The sequence below is a fragment of the Thalassophryne amazonica genome, chromosome 12 (assembly GCF_902500255.1).
Source record: "Thalassophryne amazonica chromosome 12, fThaAma1.1, whole genome shotgun sequence".
Classification (NCBI taxonomy): domain Eukaryota; kingdom Metazoa; phylum Chordata; class Actinopteri; order Batrachoidiformes; family Batrachoididae; genus Thalassophryne; species Thalassophryne amazonica.
Window position 1 is genome coordinate 59118808 of NC_047114.1, and position 23108 is coordinate 59141915.

Here is a 23108-nt window from a genome sequence, read left to right on the forward strand (position 1 = left end):
GTGTTGGGCTTGAGTCCAGAAGATCATGGAAAATCACTCAGGGCCCTTGGGCAAGGCCTTTAATCCCCTATTGCTCCCGGTGTGTAGTGAGCGACTTGTATGGCAGCACCCTGACATCGGGGTGAATGTGAGGCATAATTGTAAAGCGCTTTGAGCGTCTGATGCAGACGGAAAGTCCATTTACCATTTACCATGCTGTGCCCAGCAGTGCATTATGGGTAGGATGATGTAATCTCAGTACGTTCACGACAGGACAATTGCATTTCAGACACTCTGTTCAGGCTCCACGGACAACAGCATTAAATTCTAGTGCCTAAAACTCTCGTGAATATATTCTCTGGGTTAACAGACGTTGTTATTGTATTTGCGTTTGTTAAATTCCACGCATTTTAAATGTAGCAGACAGGGATTATCTGGAATTTTGTTTTCAAGGCCTCTACTGCCATCTACTGGCCAGTAGTGTTCATGCAGTATTTGCCCTAAGTACTAAGCATCTGGGCACCAAATCAACTTTTTGGCTTTGCAAATGGCTTTTTTTTTTTTTTACAAATGAAGTTTAAAAACAAAACAAAACAACAACAAAAAAATAAATAAATAATATTACAAGACAGCTCTGCGGTGTTTGCACAGGCACAGTGCGAGCGGTTAGATGCTTGTATCTTTTCAGCAGGATACCCTCACGACGGCCGACCAGAATAATATCAAACAGGTTTGATTTTCATTGGACCATACAATCGGCGAGATGTTAAACGCAGCTTGTTACTCCATGTACACTACACGATGCAGGACACACAATTAACTTGAAACTCAGTCCAAAAAATTCCTGCATGAAAAATAATCTTGCACAGTGTAAAGCACGTTTTACAACATCATCAAACGTGCGCACGGCACAATATAATAAAATGAGCGCACATTCTCTCCACATGCAAAACATTTTGCGATGACACTTCCAGGGCTCCGTAAAAATGCCTGTTTTTACAATTAAAAAAAATGGAATATTTTACAAAAGCACATTTATCTTTAAGCACCAACACACGACAGACGTCACATTAATGTGTTGGTTTACATAATGAATGACTGAACCAATCAATGTTTAGCAGAGACACTTTTACCCAGAATCCTTTGCGATCTGTCTGTGTTTGTTACAAAACCTCAGAATTAGTGCATTATTCAACATTAAAAGATATATGCTATATTTTAACTTTGTACAAATGACAGAACTGACATTAATGGAGTTATTCTATCGGTATTAATGTTATTTAGAAATCAAAACCATAAGTCAGCATGACTTTATTTTTCAAGACCTCCGCCTGACCGGAGCATTGTCATTGATAGAGAGTTGGCTTATGGCTGTTCTCAGAGTGCCTCTGTGCTGGAAGTTCTGTAGTAAACAAGTGCTTCCAGCAGGGGCAGAATGTTCAAAGACAAAAGTGTGGTCCCATTCTTTGGGTCTGTTGTTACTTTTAATATTACTAGAAGCTATTGTAGCATTAAAACTTAAATTCGTTTTATTAGTAGTTGTAAATGTACCAGAGACAATATTGGAATTTATCTGTTATCGGTTATCTGTAACTTCCGATAGATTTTTGGGTGGTTTATTGTTTTGTCTTTATCGAAGATAACTTTTCAGTTATCTGATTATCTGTTATGGAAGTAAATGTTTTGGCTATCTGTGCCCACCACTGTTCACAACACATACTGTAATTGTAAGATTGCTTAGCCTTGGCAGAAGTTTACACTCTGAGCACTGGGTTTTGTGGTATTTTCAATTTAGCAGCAATAAAATGTGACCTCATTACTGTAACATCATCCTCAGTAATATTTGCTTCACACAGAGCTATTTTTTCTGTTCCACTGTCTGCTCCTAATTTATCTTCTGAACCAGCCACGAGGACTTGGCTCTCATGTCTATCTTTAGTCGAGACTGGCTCATGTTTTTATGAGAACTAGTGGCTTGAGATCATGAAAGAACTCCTGTAGCTGTACAATGTCTTTTTGTCATAAAACATTCATGGTTTTAGCAGCAAAAAAAGCATCAATATTATATTATTGAGCTATTAAAAAATGCACTAAATTTACTATATTAGCTTTAACTCACATATTGAGAAAATGACAGTACTATCACATTTAAATCACAGTCAACTGATTATGACAGCTGACAGTTAATAACACTGAGGAACAGTGAGCAAATGGCAAACTGAACATTGCATCAATAAAGGCTCCAGATATACCATGCTGGATACAGTTGTGATTATGGGTCAGCTTGGAACTCAGATTCAACCTAAGTACTGGGTTGGGTCCAAATTCCATTCATTCTAGCTAGGTCCCATTTTAGTACCTTTGATCTCTGTGTCAGTTATTCTGACTAGACCAGAGTCGATGTCCAATTGGCTGTCACTTTTGTTCATATAGTGTGGAATAATTACTGCAGGAGACAAAAATAGTTTTAATAGTGTAGTTCTAGTAGTAGATGTTCTCCACCTCTTGTTACTTTAGGTTTGTTTGGGCTGAATGCAATTGGGTCAAATACAGTTACCTATGGGACCATTTAAGGTTGCAGAGCAGATAGTTCAATGGATAAGGAACTGGGCTACCAGTATGTAGACTTTGGATTTGAATCCTGTTCACATCACCTGTCTGTGTCCTTGGACAAGACACTTACCGTATTTTCCGGACTATAAGTCGCACTGGAGTATAAGTCGCACCAGCCACTTTATCCATTATAAAGAAAAATAAACCATAAATAAGTCGCACCGGAGTATAAGTCGCACCAGCCACTTTATCCATTATAAAGAAAAATAAACCATAAATAAGTTGCACTGGACTATAAGTCCCATGGACATACAGGTATGTTAACATGAAAAGTTCAGATGATAATATTGTGACGGCTACCGTTTTCGGATGCATATTTAACCAGTCTTAACTTGTAATCTGCAGAGTATGATTTTCTTTTTGGTGGCATTTTTTCAGGCCTTCTCCGTTGTCTTGTTAAGTTATCAGTAACGTTGAAATTTTTAGTTTTCTATGGTAGTCAGAAGTCGCAGGAACAGTCACACAAGCCTCGAGTGCCCTCTCGTGAGCTGCATTTTACCTACGGATATGTTTGTATTTTGCGGACCACATTGCGAGCCGAACCATGCAGCACCTACCTGCACAGCTCATGACCGCCCAGTGGTGTCGATCCAGCTCCTTCCAAGTGCAGACGCTAATCCTCCGCCGTCGCTCAGTGCTCCCATGCAGCTCTCGGCGTCAACTCTGCTCACACTGATATCCAAGGGTTGAAGCTGTTTTGTTAGCCGTCCCGGAATAAACACCATGTTCGTCTGCTTCAAACGCTTTTCACAATCATCAACGCCAGCTCCTTCCAAGTGCACACGCTAATCCTCCACCGTCGCTCACCCAGTGCTCCCACGCAGCTCTCAGCGTCAACTTAAACACTCTGCTCACACTGATATCCAAGGGTTGAAGCTGTTTTGTTCGCCATGCTGGAATAACAGCAAGCACTGTGTTCGTCAGCTTCTCACGCTGTGGGTGAGGTGAGGAACACGCGTCCAACGTTCTGTTCTCTGATTGGTTATCGCGACCAGCATAACCTATAGGACGGCCGCCATACTACAGTGCCCATGATGCATTGCATTTCCTTTTCTGGTGGCCATTTTAAAACACAGATTGACTCTGTCACGTAAAATTGTTTTGTTACAGCAAATTAATTGAGATCCTACCGGTATATTTTTCATTTATAAGTCGCACCGGAGTATAGGTCGCACCCCCGGCCAAAACATGTAAAAAAGTGCGACTTATAGTCCGGAAAATACGGTAATCTGTATCTGCCAAACACTTAATCTGCAAAATTATAAATGGGTACTAGCCTTGGCTGCGGAAATAAACTCCATTCGAGTGGGGTACCATCCAGGGGAAGTGGTAGGCTCTTATCTGTATTGCATGACTGATTCCAGACTCTACAGAAAAGCAATGGCTCTGAGTGAGGGCCAACAATACTCAAGTTCCTTTTGGGCCAAAAATCCTTTCTGAAAACAAATATCTTCATGTTTTGTTTGGATACACCACCAATCTGTAGTCCTGGGATCAAATCCTGCTCACATTACCTGTCAGTGTCCTTACACTTAATCTCCATTATCTCAGTCCACCCACTGTAATGAGTACTGGCATGGGGAATTAACCTGCTTCCTGTCCAGTGGGAGTGGTCGACGCTCATAAGCATTGCACAAAGGACAGCGGGTATAAGTCCTGGCACCAGAGGGCATCAGGGTCTATATAGGAATTACTTATTCTGTTTGGGCTCGGGTCCACTAATAGTCAGGTTACTTTTGGTCTAAAAGTCCTTTCTGAAAACGGATATCTTCATATTTTGTTTGGGCACACTATCCATTTATCTATTATGGATCACCTCCAAATTTCTGGACTTGTGAAGACATTCATGCAAGGTGTTTTGGGCAGACACCCACAAGCTCACACATACAGAAAACACTTACCATTGCGGTCTATGGCAAATGGTGTTCCTGAAGTGACAATTTCATAGTTGCAGATCTGGCTGTACTGTGGGGAACAGTCCTGATCCCAAGCTTCCACCTACATAAGCAAGAAAATCTGTTACCTCTCAGGTCATAAACAGCCACAGCACTTACAACACTGAGAATGGCTGTAAAACACAAGACCTCCAACTTTGATCTTAAAAGGGTTATTCTGGGAGTCAAGGTGTTAATTTGGCCATCCACAGTATGTGTCAGAATGATTCATATTTACATATGTACAAAAACAAACAGGTAACAGATGTAGGTAGGTAGGCAGATACACTGACAAAGAGACAGACAGATATATAGACAATTTCCTGTATAATATTTAATATACCTGCAAAATATTGTCATAGATTTTCCCTTCTGTTACTGATGCCTTGTAATGTGGCTCCCGAAATACTGGACAGAACTCATTGACATCATCCACCTGGACATGTACCACTGCCCTGGATCGAAGAATGAATTAAAGAAAAAAATTAGTAGAAAAGGGAGAAAGCCAGGAAAAAGAACAGAAAGATGCAAAGAATATCTGGAAATGATTGATGGATGAAACATAAGAAGAAATGGAGAGAAAAGGAAGAAGAAGAAAAAAAAAAAAACAGTTCCAGTCTGATTTTAATAACAGTGGATAAATAGAAAAAGTTGAAAATAACCAAAATTATTCACAAGGGGATAACCGATTAAAGGACAACAAACACTGTAAAGTCTCATTCATTACTATTTCTTTGTAATATATATTTCTATTAATTCACATTATTTTAACAAAATTTAAAAAGCATAAATAAACATTACACAGTATAACAGTTTATTTGACAGAATCACTCATAATAGTTGTGTGAAGCCATTTTTCTAGTTCATAATTTTGTCTGACTTTTCTCCATTTTTCACTCTGCAATGGAACATTAACCAGACACTGTGGTAACATTTGCAAAAGAAAGTACATAAACGAAGCACTAATTTGGATGCATCATGTTGTTGCCTTTACTGGTGACCTTCTCTCACAGTGACTTGTAAATGAAAAGAGGCACATCTGGCTAATTAATGACATTAACTTAATGAGGCCTGTTTAGAATGTCATGCAGTCATAATGACAAACACATGCACACATTCATCTATCATTAGAGAAATTCATCACAGATCCCCAAGTTGATAAATTGCTGCCTCTTATTGTCTGCAGTAGCTTGTTTTCCCCAGCACTTTTTTTTTTTTTAATCTCTGACTGAAGCACCCGAGGGTTTGATTTGCTCCTGTCCATGCCACTCCAACTGGCTGTCAATCTCATTCACATTCTGTAGCATAGAGCATTATGCATGGACACACACACACACACACACACACACACACACACACACACACACACACACACACACACACACACACACACACACACACACACACACACACACACACGATATTGATGGACCATTCTGGGACATAAAGAACTGAAAGTAGCTTCAAAGCTGTCACCACTCTTGCACTCTGCAATCTCACAAAAAAGAAAAACAGAAACATCAAAGACATCATCTAATGGCAATAAGGATATTTGTGTGTGTGTGTATTTTTACTATACAGCTATTTCTGCAGCAAAAAAACAAACAAACAAACAAACAACAAAACAAAATGAAAAAAAATTGCATTGTCCTTGGGGATCCATGGGCTCTAGATTGGGTAGTTATAAAATAGGTAGTTGACATTTTTTGAGCATGGTAATAAATTATGCAAAGTTTCTATAATGATTTGGATTGGTGTGCGAGTCCAGAAAGTAATTATCAATACCCATTGTTTACTGTTACATAATATCTGTAATTTCTCCAAAAATATTAGTCCTATCAATATTCACTTTTGGCAGCGTTCATCCTTGACCCAAAAAAACTCAGCCACATGGGGTGTGCAGCCAGTACATTCTGAGTGCTGGTCCCAAGCCCGGATAAATGAGGAGGGTTGCGCCAGGAAGGGCATCCGGCGTAAAACAAACCAACCCAACTATGCAGACTCAGAATCGAATTCCCATACCGGATCGGTCGCGGCCTGGGTTAACAACGTCCGCCACCGGTGCTATTGCCCAACAGGGTGCCGGTAGAAATTGGGCTACTGCTGGGCGAAGACGATGAAGAAGAGGAGGAAAACGTTGCCACGAACAGCGGGAGAAGAAGAAAACTAGAAGGGTGGAAATGAGAGTGGGGACTTTGAATGTTGGTAGTATGACTGGTAAAGGGAGAGAGCTGGCTGATATGATGGAGAGGAGAAAGGCAGACATATTGTGTGTGCAAGAGACCAAGTGGAAGGGAAGTAAGAGCAGGAGCATCGGCGGTGGGTACAAGTTGTTGTACCATGGTGAGGACAGGAAGAGAAATGGTGTTGGGGTCATTTTAAAGGAAGAGTATGTTAAAAGTGTGTTGGAGGTTAAGCGAGTGTCTGACAGTGTGATGAGTGTGAAGTTGGAAATTGAAGGGGTGATGATGAATATCATCAGTGCATATGCCCCACAGGTAGGTTGTGAGATGAAGGAGAAAGATTTCTGGAGTGTGTTAGATGAGGTGGTGGAGAGTGTGCCCAAGCATGAAAGAGTGGTGATAGGAGCAGACTTCAATGGGCATGTTGGTGAAGGGAACAGAGGTGATGAGGAAGTAATGGGTAGATATGGTATCAAGGATAGGAATGGGGAAGGACAGATGGTAGTTGATTTTGCAAAAAGGATGGAAATGGCTGTGGTGAATACCTACTTTAAGAAAAGGGAGGAGCACAGGGTAACATATAAGAGTGGAGGAAGGTGCACACAGGTGGACTACATTCTTTATAGGAGATGCAAGCTAAAAGAAATCACAGACTGTAAGGTGGTAGCAGGAGAGAGTGTCACTAGACAGCATAGGATGGTTGTTTGTATGATGACTTTAGAGGTAAAGAAGAAGAAGAGAGTGAGAGCTCAACAAAGGATCAGATGGTGGAAGCTGAAGGAGGAAGACTGTTGTGTGAAATTTAGCGAGCAGGTGAGAGAAGCACTAGTTGGAGGGGAAGCAGTTTTGGACAACTGGAAAAGTACTGCAGATGTGGTGAGGGAGACAGCTAGGGCAGTACTGGGTATGACATCTGGACAGTGGAAGGAAGACAAGGAGACTTAGTGGTGGAATGAAGAGGTCCAGGAAAGCATAAGGAGAAAGAGGTTGGCGAAAAAGTTTTGGGATAGTCGGAGAGATGAAGAAAGTAGACAGGAGTACAAGGAGATGCGGCGTAAGGCGAGAAGAGAAGTGGCAAAAGCAAAGGAAAAGGCATATTGCGAGCTGTACAAGAAGTTGAATAGTAAGGAAGGAGAAAAGGACTTGTACCAATTGGCCAGACAAAGGGACAGAGCTGGAAAGGATGTGCATTAGGTTAGGGTGGTAAAAGATGCACATGGTAATGTGCTGACAAGTGAGGAGTGTGTGCTGAGAAGGTGGAGGGAATATTTTGAAGAGTTGATGAATAAAGAAAATGAGCGAGAGAAAAGGCTGGATGATGTGGTGAGAGTAAATCAGGAAGTAAAAGAGATTAGCAAGGAAGAAGTGAGGGCTGCTATGAAGAGGATGAAGAGCGGAAAGGCAGTTGGTCCAGATGACATTCCAATGGAGGCATGGAATGTCTAGGAGAGATGCAGTAGAGTTTCTAACCAGATTGTTTAATAAAATCTTGGAAAGTGAGAGGATGCCTGAGGAGTGGAGACGAAGTGTGCTGTTTCCTATTTTCAAGAACAAGGGTGATGTGCAGCGCTGCAGTAACTACAGAGGCATAAAGCTGATCAGCCACAGCATGAAGTTATGGAAAAGAGTAGTAGAAGCTAGGCTTAGAAAACAGGTGAAGATCTGTGAGCAGCAATATGGTTTCATGCCGAGAAAGAGCACTACAGATGCAATGTTTGCTCTGAGAATACTGTTGGAAAAGTACAGACAAGGACAGAAAGAGTTACATTGTGTGTAGAAAAAGCTTATGAAAAAGCTTATGATAGGGTGCCAAGAGAAGAGTTGTGGTATTGTATGAGGAAGTCTGGAGTGGCAGAGAAGTATGTTAGGGTAGTGCAGGACATGTACAAGAATAGTGTGACAGCGGTGAGATGCGCAGTCGGAATGACAGACTCATTCAAGGTGGAGGTGGGATTACACCAAGGATCAGCTCTGAGTCCTTTCTTGTTTGCAGTGGTGATGGACAGGTTGACAGATGAGATCAGACAGGAGTCCCCATGGACTATGATGTTTGCAGATGACATTGTGATCTGTAGTGAGAGTAGAGAGCAAGTTGAGTCTAGTCTGGAGAAGTGGAGATATGCTTTGGAGAGAAGGGGAATGAAAGTCAGTAGAAGCATGACTGAGTACATGTGTGTGAATGAGAGGGAACCCAGTGGAATAGTGCAGTTACAAGGAGTAGAAGTGGTGAAAGTAGATGAGTTTAAATATTTGGGGTCAACTGTCCAAAGTAATGGAGAGTGTGGTAGAGAGGTGAAGCAGAGAGTGCAGGCAGGGTGGAGTGGGTGGAGAAAGGTGGCAGAAGTGATTTGTGACTGAAGAATATCAGCAAGAGTGAAGGGGAAAGTTTACAAAACAGTAGTGAGACCAGCTATGTTGTATGGTTTGGAGACAGTGGCACTAACAAAAAGACAGGAGGCAGAGCTGGAGGTGGCAGAGCTGAAGATGTTGAGATTCTCTTTGGGAGTGACAAGAATGGACAAGATTAGGAATGAACATATCAGAGGGACAGCTCAGGTGTGACGGTTTGGAGAGAAAGTCAGAGAGGCGAGATTGAGATGGTTTGGACATGTGCAGAGGAGGGACCCAGGGTATATAGGGAGAAGGATGCTGAGGATGGAGCCACCAGGCAGGAGGAGAAGAGAGAGACCAAAGAGGAGGTTCATGGATGTGCTGAGAGAGGACATGCAGGTAGTTAGTGTGACAGAGGAAGATACAGAGGACAGGGTGAGATGGAAACGATTGATCTGCTGTGGCGACCCCTAAGGGGAACAGCCGAAAGACAAAGAAGAAGAAGATCCTTGACCCAAAATACATGAGCATTCCAAACGGAAAATGTCAGCTTTCCCCAGTTTCTCCATCTTTGAAGGTACACACACATGCACGCATACACATACACAGGGGCCACTTGGCTTTTAATATATGGATGATTTACTGCCCCCTGCTGGAATGGCATGTGAGCCCAGAATGTAATTATCAACACCTGTTTTTCACTGTTGTTAGTGAATATCCATAGTTCCTCCAAAAATATTAGTCCTATCAACGTTCTGTTTTGGTGGCGTTCATCGTTAGCCAAAAATACGAGGTCTGTGAGAAAAGTATCCGACCTTTTTATTTTATGCAAAAAATATATGGATTTGATTCATATGTTTTTACGTCAGCCAAGCTTGAACCTTCGTGCGCATGCGTGAGTTTTCATCATTCGCCTGTGGGCAGGCTTTGAGTGAGCACTGGTCCACCCCTCTCGTCATTTTTTCATTGTGAGGAAATGGCGGAATGATTTGGGCTTTGTTCCATCAGAATTTTTTCAGAAACTGTTAGAGACAGGCAGCTGGAAACCATTCGGAAAACTCACATGGCTTTCGGTGAAAATTTTATGGGCTTCACAGAGATTAAGGAGTGTTACTACCGCTTTAAGGATGGCCCACAATGGCGCACGGCGTGCCGCACACCGAGCCGCAATCGACAGGCTGAAATGACCATTTCATTTCTAAACGGATGGCTGTATGGATCCGGGACCATCGTGTGCAATTTCTCTGGTTATCACAAGAGCTGGACATCAGCCATTTTCCAGCAGATTTCACTTTTAACAAGAGATTTTGTCATGGAAAGCCGCGCGGAGGCTTCACGCGTCACGATGGATTCGCTGATGGAGCGAGACAAAGAACACCTCCGTTTTGGAGAGTCAGAGGACAAGTTGGGACATGCCCAGCTCTCCACAATTTCTCTTATACTCACTCGACTGGTAAGCCACTGAAAGCCGAGATAGGCATGTCCTAACTTGTCCTCTGACACTCCAAAATGGAGGTGTTCTTTGTCTCGCTCCATCAGCGAATCCGTCGTGACGCACGAAGCCTCCGCGCGGCTTTCCATGACAAAATCTCTTGTTAAAAGTGAAATCTGCTGGAAAATGGCTGATGTCCAGCTCTTGTGATAACCAGAGAAATTGCACACGATGGTCCCGGATCCATACAGCCATCCGTTTAGAAATAAAATGGTTGTTTCTGCCTGTTGATCACGGCTCGGAACGCGGCGCACCGTGCGCCATTGTGGGCCGTCCTTAAAGTGGTAGTAACACTCCTTAATCTCTGTGAAGCCCATAAAATTTTCACCGAAAGCCATGTGAATTTTCCGAATGGTTTCCAGCTGCCTGTCTCTAACAGTTTCTGAAAATATTCTGATGGAAAAAAGCCCAAATCATTCCGCCATTTCCTCGCAATGAAAAAACCACGAGAGGGGTGGACCAGTGCTCACTCAAAGCCTGCCCACAGGCAAATGACGCAACCAACAGGCATGAAAAAACTCACGCATGCGCAAGAAGGTTCAAGCTTGGCTGACGTAAAAACATATGAATCAAATCCATATATTTTTTGCATAAAATAAAAAGGTCGGATACTTTTCTCACAGACCTCGTACACAAGCATACCAAACAGCAAATGTCAGCTCTCCCCAGTTTCTCCATGATCGAAGCCATACACATGTGGAATTAAATTCAAAAACCCTTGTTCAAAGCAAATAAAGTATATTCAAAACAAACACAAACACACAATGCTGGACTCACTTGTGGGATTTCTTCCAGTCGTCCCCATTGGGTCCAGCCCCACAGTCATAAGCCTGGATAATGAAGGTGTATTCTTTCTGGCTCTCACAGTCCACAAGGCTGCTGGCCCTCAGGACTCCTTCTCCAGATGTGCGATTCAAGACCACTGCATTGAATGGAGCCTCTTCACCACAGACCTTAAAGGCACATATCTCTCCTTTAAAAAAAAAAAAGGGGGGGTGGAAATGGTGCAGTTTACACTTACACAGATATACTGTTAAGTAGATAAGTAAGGATTAAACAACTCAAAGCCGTGCATTACATGATTTGAATGCACGACGCGGAGTCTAAAACACCACGACGCAAAGCGGAGTGGTGTTACTCTGCAAAGATATTTTGTCTCCGATGCGCTTACCGAGTCTGCGGGCTCCTGCCACAGTGGGCCACTCACACCGCCCCCCTCTCTGCTGTATGGAGCTGTGACCAACTCTGGTAACAAGTCCAGAAACTACGCTCACTGTTTTGATGCGGAGCCCGCAAGGATAGAACCGTTCTCTCCTTCTTTCCCGTCTTCAATCTTGTCCAGTTCGTCTGATGTTAAATCTTTATGCTGTTGCTTTTGCTGTTCTTCTCGTTTGCTCTCCTCCTCTTTCCATTCCTCAAACGTTTTATTTTGGCCAAAAATAATAAAATTCACTTGGAAATCCATGTTTTATCGCGTTTCTGTCATTCACATGTCAAAACACAGCTGATCTGCACCAACTGATTTGCACATTGCTATGGTGACAACCAGAGCGGAGTGATTATAACAGTGACTTAACTCGCAGAACTACGTGTGTGTATACACGAAAATAATGCACGCCAGTTAGACATGGAATTCTCACTGACCATGGTATACGAGGTCTGTTAGAAAAGTATCTGACCTTTTTATTTTTTTCAAAAACCATATGGATTTGAATCACGTGTGATTGCATCAGACAAGCTTGAACCTTCGTGCGCATGCGTGAGTTTTTTCACGCCTGTCGGTTGCGTCATTCGCCTGTGAGCACTGGTCCACCCTCTCTTCGTTTTTTTTATTGCGAATAAATGTCTGAACGATTTGGAGCTTTGCTGCATCAATTTTTTTCCAGAAACTGTGAGAGACCTCCAGGTGGACACCGTTCGGAAAATTCAGATGGCTTTCAGGGACGATTTTATGGGGATTACACAGATTAAGGAGTGTTACTGCCGCTTTAACGATTTTATGGGGATTACACAGATTAAGGAGTGTTACTGCCGCTTTAAGGAGGGCCCACAGACCCCGCTGAAACAACCAGATCATTTCCAACGTGAAGGCTTTGTTGATCCGGGACGTCGTCTGACTTTCACAAAAAGGCAGAAGTCGTGGACATCAGCACTTTTTCGGCACATTCCACTGTTACAGGAGTTTTTTTTCATGGAAAGAAAAGCGGAGGGACGCGCCACGGAGCCGTTCATTACGCGGGACAAAACCACCTCCGTGTTGGTCTCACAGGACGGCTTTCAGGTGGATTTCAGATGGATTCCGGTTGCTTTTCAGTCGTGTGATTATCTGATTGTGATTGTGCATGAGCTGGACATGCCCCAACATGTCCTGGAAGGCTTCATCACGGCATTGCTTTGCGCCATGCGGCTCCAGCACGATGCGCGGTGGAGCCGCTCCTCTTTCCATGACAAAAACTCCTGTAACAGTGGAATGTGCCGTTTATTTCTAAACTGGACGCTGTCTTGATCCGGTATGTCATCTGACTAGCACAGGAATTGTGAAAAGACGTGGACATCAGCACTTTTTCAGCACATTAAGACAGACGTGCGGAGGGTGGACCAGTGCTCACACAAAGCCTGCTCATAGGCGAATGACCAACCGACAGGCGTGACAAAACTCACGCATGCGCACAAAGGTTCAAGCTTGTCTGATGCAATCACACGTGATTCAAATCCATATGGTTTTTAAAAAGGTCAGATACCTTTCTAACAGACCTTGTAAACATTACTAATTATAGTCGGAAGGCATGCAAGTATTTTCATTGGACAACAGTTGACAACAGCAAATATCAAATGAATTACAATAGATGAAAATAAAGACAGTCTGAAACAAAAATAAGTTAAAAGGTTTAAGTTAAAAAAATGTTTTCATCTGAAAAATTATAGAAGACAATAGTTGTGCTGTGTATAGACCTAAATGGGTGAACACACCTACAGCACGACAGCACACTGTATGATAAACCTTGACACACTGACACAGTTATGACACAGCACACAGACACAGGGGCAGATCCAGGATTTTGTAGCGGGGGGTCATTGATTTGTGAAAAAGTTAGATGCGAACATGACGTTTGGGAGATGCTCCACAGAAATTGTGAATTTTTATTTGCCATTTTCTGCATTTTGGTGCATATTTCACCACAAATACACCATAGACTAAAGATATTTTATAACCTGTTTTTTAATCATTTGAATCTGTATTTTACAATCTTGAATGTGGTGCTATAATATTATGATGACAAGCAACAAAGAACATTTGAAATGTCTGGCTAAAAAGGACACACTGGTTTCATAGATGTGTGGCAAAACTTCTCAAAATAACTACACTGCCAAGTGCTTTTGTAGCCACATGTAGATAACCTCAGCTTCACAGAGAAAACGTCCTACCACACATTTGTTCCATCCACCCACTTAACTAGTTGATTGAAACTCATTCAGCTCTTCAGGCAGGTAAATGACATGACTTTTAGGTGTATAGGGAGAAACAAGACATGGTAGTACATTTACTCACTAAAGACTGGGTTTTCTATCTCGACCACATGTACATATTAATACAGAGTAGCACATAAAGAAGCTCGACAGAAGAGAGAGAGAAGCAGAGAAGACACAAGTACCTGGTGAGAGAATGCAGGAAAGACTGGGTATCATGACTCATACTCTACAACATACAAAAAGATCTTTGCTCTGAGTATATTCACTTTATGAGCACCTTCAAATAAATGAAACATTTTCCCTTGATGAATTTGAGAATACCATCAGGAACAGGTGACAGTTATGAACAAGCAATGTGACTGTGTCGCAAAACCGTGTCACACAATCTACCAATCGTGCATATTTCGTAAACCATCCTCATCGTGTCAGACCATTCTGGACACACTGACGGTATGCCTCCCATGTCCTCAGTGTGCCAGGAAGACAAACCCACTGACCTGATACATCGGAGGTTCCCGACACAGACAATGTTTTGTGTCAGGAAGTGTGTCGCAATTACTCCCATACTGCCAAGCATGGTAAGTAGGTTTGTCCCTAATATTTACCCTGGTGTAAAAAGAAAAGCAAATGTAGGCATAAAACAGGAAAAGAGATAAAGACAACAGCATTCAGACATAAGGTTTGAGTCTGCAGATGGCTTCATACTGACTGAACCAACATTATCGGCGGCACGGTGGCTTAGTGTTTAAGGCCCTGTCACACCTTTACCCAGCATATACCAACTGTATTAAAAAAACACTGGCATAAGTCCAGTAAGCTGAGGGTAAGTTTTTTATAAGTTAAGAGCACAATGAAGCACGATGAAACACGCTGAAGCTCGCTGATGTACATCTTAATAAGCTGAGCTCCTCAAACCTCATGCAGATCGACTGTTTCATTCACACATGGAGTAAATCTGAAGTGTTCGTTTCATTAATGCACATAAAGCTCCTGATTTTTGAAAATTATGTCTGAAAATACTTTAATTTATGGCTGGAAACACAGCATTTTAAAGCAAGTCCTTCAGTGGTTTTTCTTCTCCAGGTGCATTTCTCATGCCAGTGTCGCACTCTGAACACACAAAAGCACTGTGATGATTTAAACTTTTAAAAAGTCATCAACGTCAATGTGATCATCAGACGACCTGATCGATCAGGTGTGGTCACGCCTGGTTAATGTGCTGTTTAAACATTTAAAAGCACTGTCATTGTCTGTGATCACCGACAGATCAGCACTTCATTCAGGTCACACCTGATCGCGGTCGACTGGCGGTTTAGAAGTTTGAATCATCACAGCGTTCAAAGCAGTCGCTCGGTGCTTTAAAAGAGACAGCACTCCATTCATTCACAGCAGCATTTACCACAGCCAGTCCACTCGGCAGCATTCTGTACACAATGAAAATGGTCCACCAAGATAAAAAATAAAAATAAAAAATATAATAATGTTAAATTACTCTGTTTCTGACAGGCACCACACCGTGCAGTACTGACCTGAACCACTGGGTGGAAACCGGGCTGTCGGCATACACTGGTTAATCGTCAAGGTGTGGCAGCTGCATTCATTTATGAGACATATGCCAGCATGTGCCAGCATTTTTAATACGGTCAGCATACGCAAGCTAAATCGTCAAGGTGTGACAGGGCCTTTAGCACTGGTGCCTCACAACAAGAAGGTCGTGGGATCGCTTCCCGCCTCTTCTGTGTGGAGGTTGCATGTTCTCCCCGTGTTTGCGTGGGTTTCCTCTGGGCACTCCGGTTTTCTCCAACAATCAAAAAACATGCTTATTTAGGGTCTGCTCCTTTAGCTTCCCCTAACCAAGGCAGCATTTCTACATCTGGAGTTGGTCCCCAACGTGCTGGACTGTGGCTGCCCACTGATCCTAGTGGCTGGATTGTGTCTAACTGTAACTAGGATGGGACAAACGCAGAAGACAAATTTCATTGTATGTATGTACAATGACAATAAAGGCTCTATTCTATTCCATTCTGTTTTATATAACGGCTGAGTAGATCCTTGTCATTTGATTGGTGGTTTGTATGTCACGTCACGTGACATGGATTATTCGTACCATTTGCCATTGTGTTTCATTTATGGTGCTTTTTAGCATGCAATTTTGGTTCTATATGAAATGTGCTATTGCATGTCACGACCACCACGTGCGCTCACACTACCGGGGACAGTGTGTAACTAAACATGGTGGCGTTTGTTTTGGTGACAGATGATTTGAATGAGCTAAGTGATGGTGCTAATTCTTCTAACACAATTCATCTTTCACCTCATGAAATATTCCTACCATTGAACTCATAAACATTCATTATTCGTATCTTATATAATGACTGAGTGGATCCTTGTCATTTGATTGGTGCTTTGTATGTCACATGACATGGATCAATTCATCCCATTTGTGTTGCATTGCATTTCGAGTGCGGCTTGTTTCCATTTAGAGTGCAAATTTGGTTCCATACGTCTGGTACCATTGCACTCTGCACGCACGCCCTCATGCACATGAGCACGTGTGCGAGCACACGTGATCGTGCGTGCGCATGTATGCACGCCCACACGTGATTGTGTACGCGCACGCACACACAAAACAAATCCACTGTGTTGGAATGAAAAGCTGGACTAATTTCTGATGTGATTTTTGTTATGGTGCACTGAGGATGTACACAGTCTTTTTTTGGTAGTACACGCACGCACAAGTGCCGACCAGGTTGCGTGTGTGCGCGCGCATGCATGGGGGACGACTCTACCCAGACATAATTTGATTGAACTAACTGATGCTGCTAATTCTTGTAACACACACACACACACACACACACACACACACACACACACACACACACACACACACACACACACACACACACACACACACACACACACACACACACACACACACACACACACACACAACAAATCCATTGTGCTGTCTGGAGGCTGTTAGCAGGAAGAAAGAATGAAAAGCTGGACTCATTTCTGACATGATTATTTTTCGCTGCACTGAGGATGTACACATTCTTTTTTTGGTAGTAAACGCGCACACAAGTGCCGACCTGGTTGTGTGTGTGTGCGAGACAAGGATCTATTTTAGATGTTATAGACAACAAATAATGAATGCTTTTACATTCTTTCAATGGAATGAATATTTAATTCGGTGAAACATTCCAGCTTTCACCTCATGAAATATTCATACCATTGAACTCATAAACATTCATTATTTGTATATTATTCTATTACCAGAGAGACCATTGATATCCGTCAGGTACACTGGACATTTTTCAAAAAAGTTAAATTTCTTGGGAACCCCTTGGGGTTCCCCCGGAGGAGCTGGGGGAGGTGTGTGTGGATCGGGAGGTCTGGGCGGCTTTGCTTGAGCTGCTGCCCCCGCGACCCGGCTCCGGATAAAGCGGAAGAAAATGGATGGATGGAAATCTGAGATTCAGAATTTATTTTCATTTATGCCCATACTGTACAAAAGCATACATACAACAGTGGTAGTGCACTTGCCTCCAACAAAAACATCCATGGTTCAGAGCCACCCATGCCCTGCTCCTCACATACGTCTGGGGTTGTGGGCATCCGGCATAAAAGTTGTGCCAAAAAAAAAAAAAAAAGAAGAAGAAAAAAAAAATCCATACCAGATCTGCTATGTTGACCCAAATCATAAACATGAAGTGCTAGATGCCAAGAAAGATCAAGAAAGATGAGACAGGAGAATTCTTTTTTTTTCACACAATATTAACAAATGGCAACAGCAGCAGGTCGAAGGAAAATATTTTCACACCCAACACAGTGATCACAGGTAAGGTGCATGGATCATTAACTAAATCTAAGTGGATGGCAGCAAAGTTATTCCTCACACTTAGCAATGTGTAGGCCTGCACGTTATCAAGTTACTCTGAATACAAGCCTCCACCAAAATGCACAGATGTAAATATCTGATTTAGAAGTGATTAATCAGCTAGTGGGTCATTCAATAAAAAATTAAGATGAATGTTCTTTTGCACAGCGCAATACAGTAAAACTCGCCTAAACCATTATCATGTAAACTGGATATTCACACTCACCGGAAAAAAGCAATAGTTGCAATGCTTTTGTGTGGTTTTCCATGTAATAAACACCGTATATACCGGATTTTGTATCACAGATTTTCACTCACATTGGACAAAACGTTCTGTCCAATCAAAATGCATTTTCATTAAAAGCCTCTCAGAGCAGTCTGGACGCGCCCAGTAACAGAGGTACAAAATGAAGTTCTGCACTGACACTCGCAGATTGAAGGAAAGTGGGTACAGTATTTACTTTATTAAAAGCCCAGCGATTTCTTTTTTCCAAACCGTGCTCAGACTCAGCGCCTAAACAAGGTAGGCTTTTAATCAAAGCAGGTGATTAAAAACAAAATGCTGCTTGTTGCCTGCACTGCAATATGGTAATTTTCGCACATATCCCTCAGTGTTATGAACCAAACTGCTTTAGATCAGAGCCCTCTGCATGGCTGTGAACCTGCGCACCTGCTAAACAACAATGACCGTGAGGGGCTGTGATTTCTCACTTTTACGTTTTCACTCCTTCCTCTCCCATCATATTTTAAAAGTTTCTGCAGTTCGCACACTGATTACAATTTGATCATGGATCAAATACGTTTGGCAGAAAAGTCCGGAAATATAACCAACTTTCTAAGATGGAGTCAGAAAAAGATGCTCAAATGACCTGCAATTCATGGAGGGAAATTGTATGCACCTCACTGGTCCTGTGGTAAATTGCAATAAGACACCCACCAACACGACAGAGAACTTTAAAAGAGTCACAGACATGCCAATGTCATTGCATGGCCACAGAGTTATGGAGCCAGAGAAACATAAATCAGGCTTTAGGATTTTAAAGTACCATTCCATAGCGGACTTAGCAAAAAGAGTGATTTGACCACATGTAATCTTTTTAATGCACATAATGCCCGGCACTTATTTAAGGCAGGCGTTTATTTTTATTCAGACAAAGTTTTGACCTGGCCGTTAAATGATGCAAGCCCCTATTCAAAGTCAAGCGTTTAATCAAGGAACTATGGGGATGCTGGGGATTCCCCGTAGATCATTCGGCGCATCTTGACTGTAACTAATCTGTAACATACATATAACAGATTTTGTCCATTTAAATGGTAAATGGATTGCAATTATGTAGCGCTTTTCCATCTGCATCAGATGCTCAAAGCGCTTTACACATCTATGCCTCACATTCACTCCGATGTCATGGTGCTGCCATGCAAGATGCCCACTACACAAAGAGAGCAACTAGAGGATTAAGGACCTTGCCCAAGGTTCCCTTAAGCCCAGGTTACACATAGACGGTTTTGTCGACGGGCAGTACGTAGACCGAAGTTCGCGGTAGTTCCGGCTGTTTTCGCGGTGGAAAGGGGCAGAGCATTTCGCCAGCGTTTTGAGCGCCGTACTAGCCGCAAATGCGCGGATAAAACGCTGTTAAATCCGCCGAATAAAGCAGCATTTTGACGCCGTAGCATCCGGCACACGTCAGGCAACGGGGGTTAATACCCAGTTCTATCCTTTACAATCGCAGGTTAAGACGCGCGTGATCACGGCGGTGTTCTGCTGCCGCCGATAATGCCCTGTGTACCGCTGGATTTATCCAGGCAAATCCTGCGTTACTCCAGGAACTTTTGCATATAGGCACCGCCCCCAGAGTATAATAGGCTGAAGCAGCTGTCACTGCAGGGGGAGGGAGCTCATCTCTCAGCTCATCTCTCAGCCTTTTATTCTCCTTCCTTTTTCCCTCCTCAACGTGTTGCTCGTCTCCACTACAGGGCTCTCCTCTGCTTCTGAACCAGACCTCTTGGTAAGTCCTTGCCGCTGCCAATTTTCTTTTAGGAGGCATACTGGAGCTTCTCTGCAAAAATATCTGGAGCTGGCCGCGAGTGAGAGGCCTGCATGCAGTGCGCTAGCGTTTTTCTATTGACCGCCGCCTATCGGCCATTTGGAACGCCGTTAACTGGGAGGTGGCGTTTAGAATGACGTACTGTCCGCTAGCACCACCGTTTTGTCTGCCTCTGTCGCCGGTTAAAATGCCTTTGATTACGCCAATGTGGGCTCTATCGCCGTTTTACACGCCATTGGTTAGGGATACAACGCCGTCCGCCAATTACGGCGGTGTAAACCGCGGCACTACAGGAAGGAGCAGGATGACACGGTGATTAAAAAGTATCAAACGTCGTTGTTCGCGTTGTCTCCGTCGTCACACGAATTCTCCGGGAGCGCTCCCGGAATTATTCGACATGTTGAATAATTTTTTCGACGATTCCCGGTAAAGCCGGAACTAAGCCACACCCCCTAGTGCCGGCATTGACAACGCGTTTGATCCTTAAGACGGCCAAAAACTCTTCCGGGAGTATATATATATATATATATATATATATATATATATATATATATATATATAAACACACGTCAGGCTTCTCAATCTAAACTGTCTAAAATATTCTTCCGAAAACTCAAAATGAAAGCAAATCTCTACATCTTGATATAAATTAATTAAAAATATAAAAGCCAAGATGATGGGTTACATGAGTAATGGGCCCCTTTGGTATTATACCTGTAAATAAGAGATCTGTTAGAAAAGTATCTGACCTTTTTATTTTTTTCAAAAACCTGATGGATTTGAATCACGTGTGCTTGCATGAGCCAACCTTGAACCTTTGTGCGCTTGCGTGAATTTTTCATGCCTGTCGATTGCGTCATTTGCTTGTAAGCATCCTTTGTGTGAGGATGGGTGGAGTCTCTCGTCGTTTTTTTTTTTTGCAAGGAAATGGCAGAATGACTGGAGCAGCGCGACTGCATCAAATTCTGCCAGAAACTGGGCGACAGCCAGGTGGAAACCATTCGGATTATTCAGACGGCTTTCGGTGACGATGCTATGGGCATCACACAGATTAAGGAGTGGTACAACCAGTTTAAAGACGTCCGCATAACGGTGGAGAGCGAGCCGCGCTCCGAGTGGCCATCAACATGCTGAAATGACCAGATCATTTCCAAAGTGAACGCTGTGGTGATGTGGGACCGTCGTGTGACTATCCGAGAAATTGCAGAAGAGGTGGACATCAGCACTTTTTCGGTACATTCCACTGTGACAGAAGATTTGGCCATGAAAAGAGTTGCAGTGAAATTCATGCCGATGGCTTCGGCACGAAGCTGCTAACGGAGCAAAAGCGCATCCGTGTTGAAGTCTCACAGGACATGCTGTGACATGCCCACCTCTTCCACAATTTCTTGGATAGTCACACGACTGAAAAGCCACCAAAAGCCGTCTGAATCTTCCGAATGGTGGAAGAGGTGGGCATCATTTTTCAGAGTCCAGTATGTCCTGTGAGACTTCAACATGGAGGCGCTTTTGCTCCGTCAGCAGCTTCATGCCGAAGCCATCGGCATGAATTTCGCAGTCAAGATATCAAAGGAGTGGCCCTCAATAACTCTGTTATTGTCCTTGAGTGGCCCAGAGAATCAGTAGAGAAAGCACAACCATCTGCACAGACGTAATGAGCAGACAATCTACATCGGTCAATATTTAGAAGAAATAAGGAAGACCAAATTATGCAAATAAAACATTACCCTAACATAAATAGGGTGGATAACACATGTAAAACTCGGCAGAGGGGTTTTTGTTTTCTTTTAAATACACAAAGGAATTGACATAAAAATCTCCAAAACACATTACCTGATCAGACAGACAGCCATGTGCAAAATGATCAAAATCTATGATTAAAATTTATGTCCAAGCCTTTAGAGCTCTCCATCCCCTGGTGACCTAGAGGCAGTTTGCAAAGTACACTCTGCTCAAGACAACTGGGTCAAAGAAGAGGTACAATTGTGTTTCATCAGGATGAAAATAAGAAGACATGCTATAATTTCTAGTCATGTGGCTCACATAGAAATATAAGTGTTTATAAAATGAGGGCAAGAAATTAAGATGTATAGTTTAAACCACAGTTCATTCATTTTGTAATGTGACTAGTTTGGCACTTCTACAAACAACACTTTTCTTATAATAAGAGTAACATGATGTGTCAGCTTTAGGGGTGTCACAGATTGCAATAAACACAGTTCAGATCAAATGCATTTCATTTTTAAACTTTTTGTCTGTACTGTGCTCACACTCAACAATGCTCTCTTGTATAAGAATGCCACCTCCTCCCACTACTGACAAGACATGCTGATGCTTATGTAGTTAATTCAGTGCCTGTTTTCTCTTGAAAATATCACCAGGATTTGGACTGTCTAATTAACTGACATTTTCTTGGAAAAACATTTTTTTACATGTGTATTTATACAATGTATATTGCTTTAAGTGTTGCTTTAAATCAGATAGTGGCCAGTGGAAGTGCGGGGGACAAAGACTGAACAAAGCTATGAAGTTTACCTTGCTCCAGCTCTTCCCACAAACTCCACAATGGAAAAACCTCTGTGTTTCAACACACCCAAAACTGCTTAGCTAGAACTACCAGAGTCGTGCCAAATGGCACGTCTTCCTTTAAATCCCAAGGTGGTGCCAAATGGCGGCTGTGAACAGCCTAGCTTGTCACCAGTGTTATGTAAATGAGGCCGTTACACTCTACTCAGTGGGGGTTAGGGAGAAGGACAGGAATGCCAAAGTGCTTTACAGTGAAAAAGACCCACTCCTCAAAAGGACCAGATAGTCTGAGCCATGTTGAGAATACATGTTTTTATATTTTTTGGTAATTGTTTGGTCAAGATTTTTATTTTTTTTTTACATAAAAAAGTTAATAAATAGTTTCAGTTACATTTGTAAGAAGTAACTCTAAAGACAGAACCCAAGTATATAAAAAAATGTGCATTCAGTGCTGCAATGTCAATCAGGTTGTAAAATACAGCGACTGGCCAACGCCGTGTTCCTGAACGTACAGTGTACTTTCGCACGACCCACGACCCCTATTTGGAGTAAGCGGTTGAAGATGAGTAAGTGATGAGTGAAATTATAAACAGGAAAACTTGACTAATTAACATGGATGAGGAATGCCAGATAATATAAACACTACACAAAAAT

The 23108-nt window shown here is 42.5% G+C and overlaps 1 protein-coding gene across 1 annotated transcript in view; it reads right to left on the reverse strand.

Moving 5' to 3' along the window:
* Positions 1 to 23108, reverse strand: part of LOC117521133 (calsyntenin-2-like) — a 604232-nt gene that overhangs the window by 155224 nt on the left and 425900 nt on the right. The window contains exons 3-5 of the mRNA XM_034182465.1: positions 11310 to 11505; positions 4870 to 4981; positions 4494 to 4590 (exon numbers count right to left, since the gene is read on the reverse strand). Of these exons, the coding sequence (XP_034038356.1) occupies positions 4494 to 4590; positions 4870 to 4981; positions 11310 to 11505 (405 nt within the window). The remainder of the gene's footprint in view (positions 1 to 4493; positions 4591 to 4869; positions 4982 to 11309; positions 11506 to 23108) is intronic.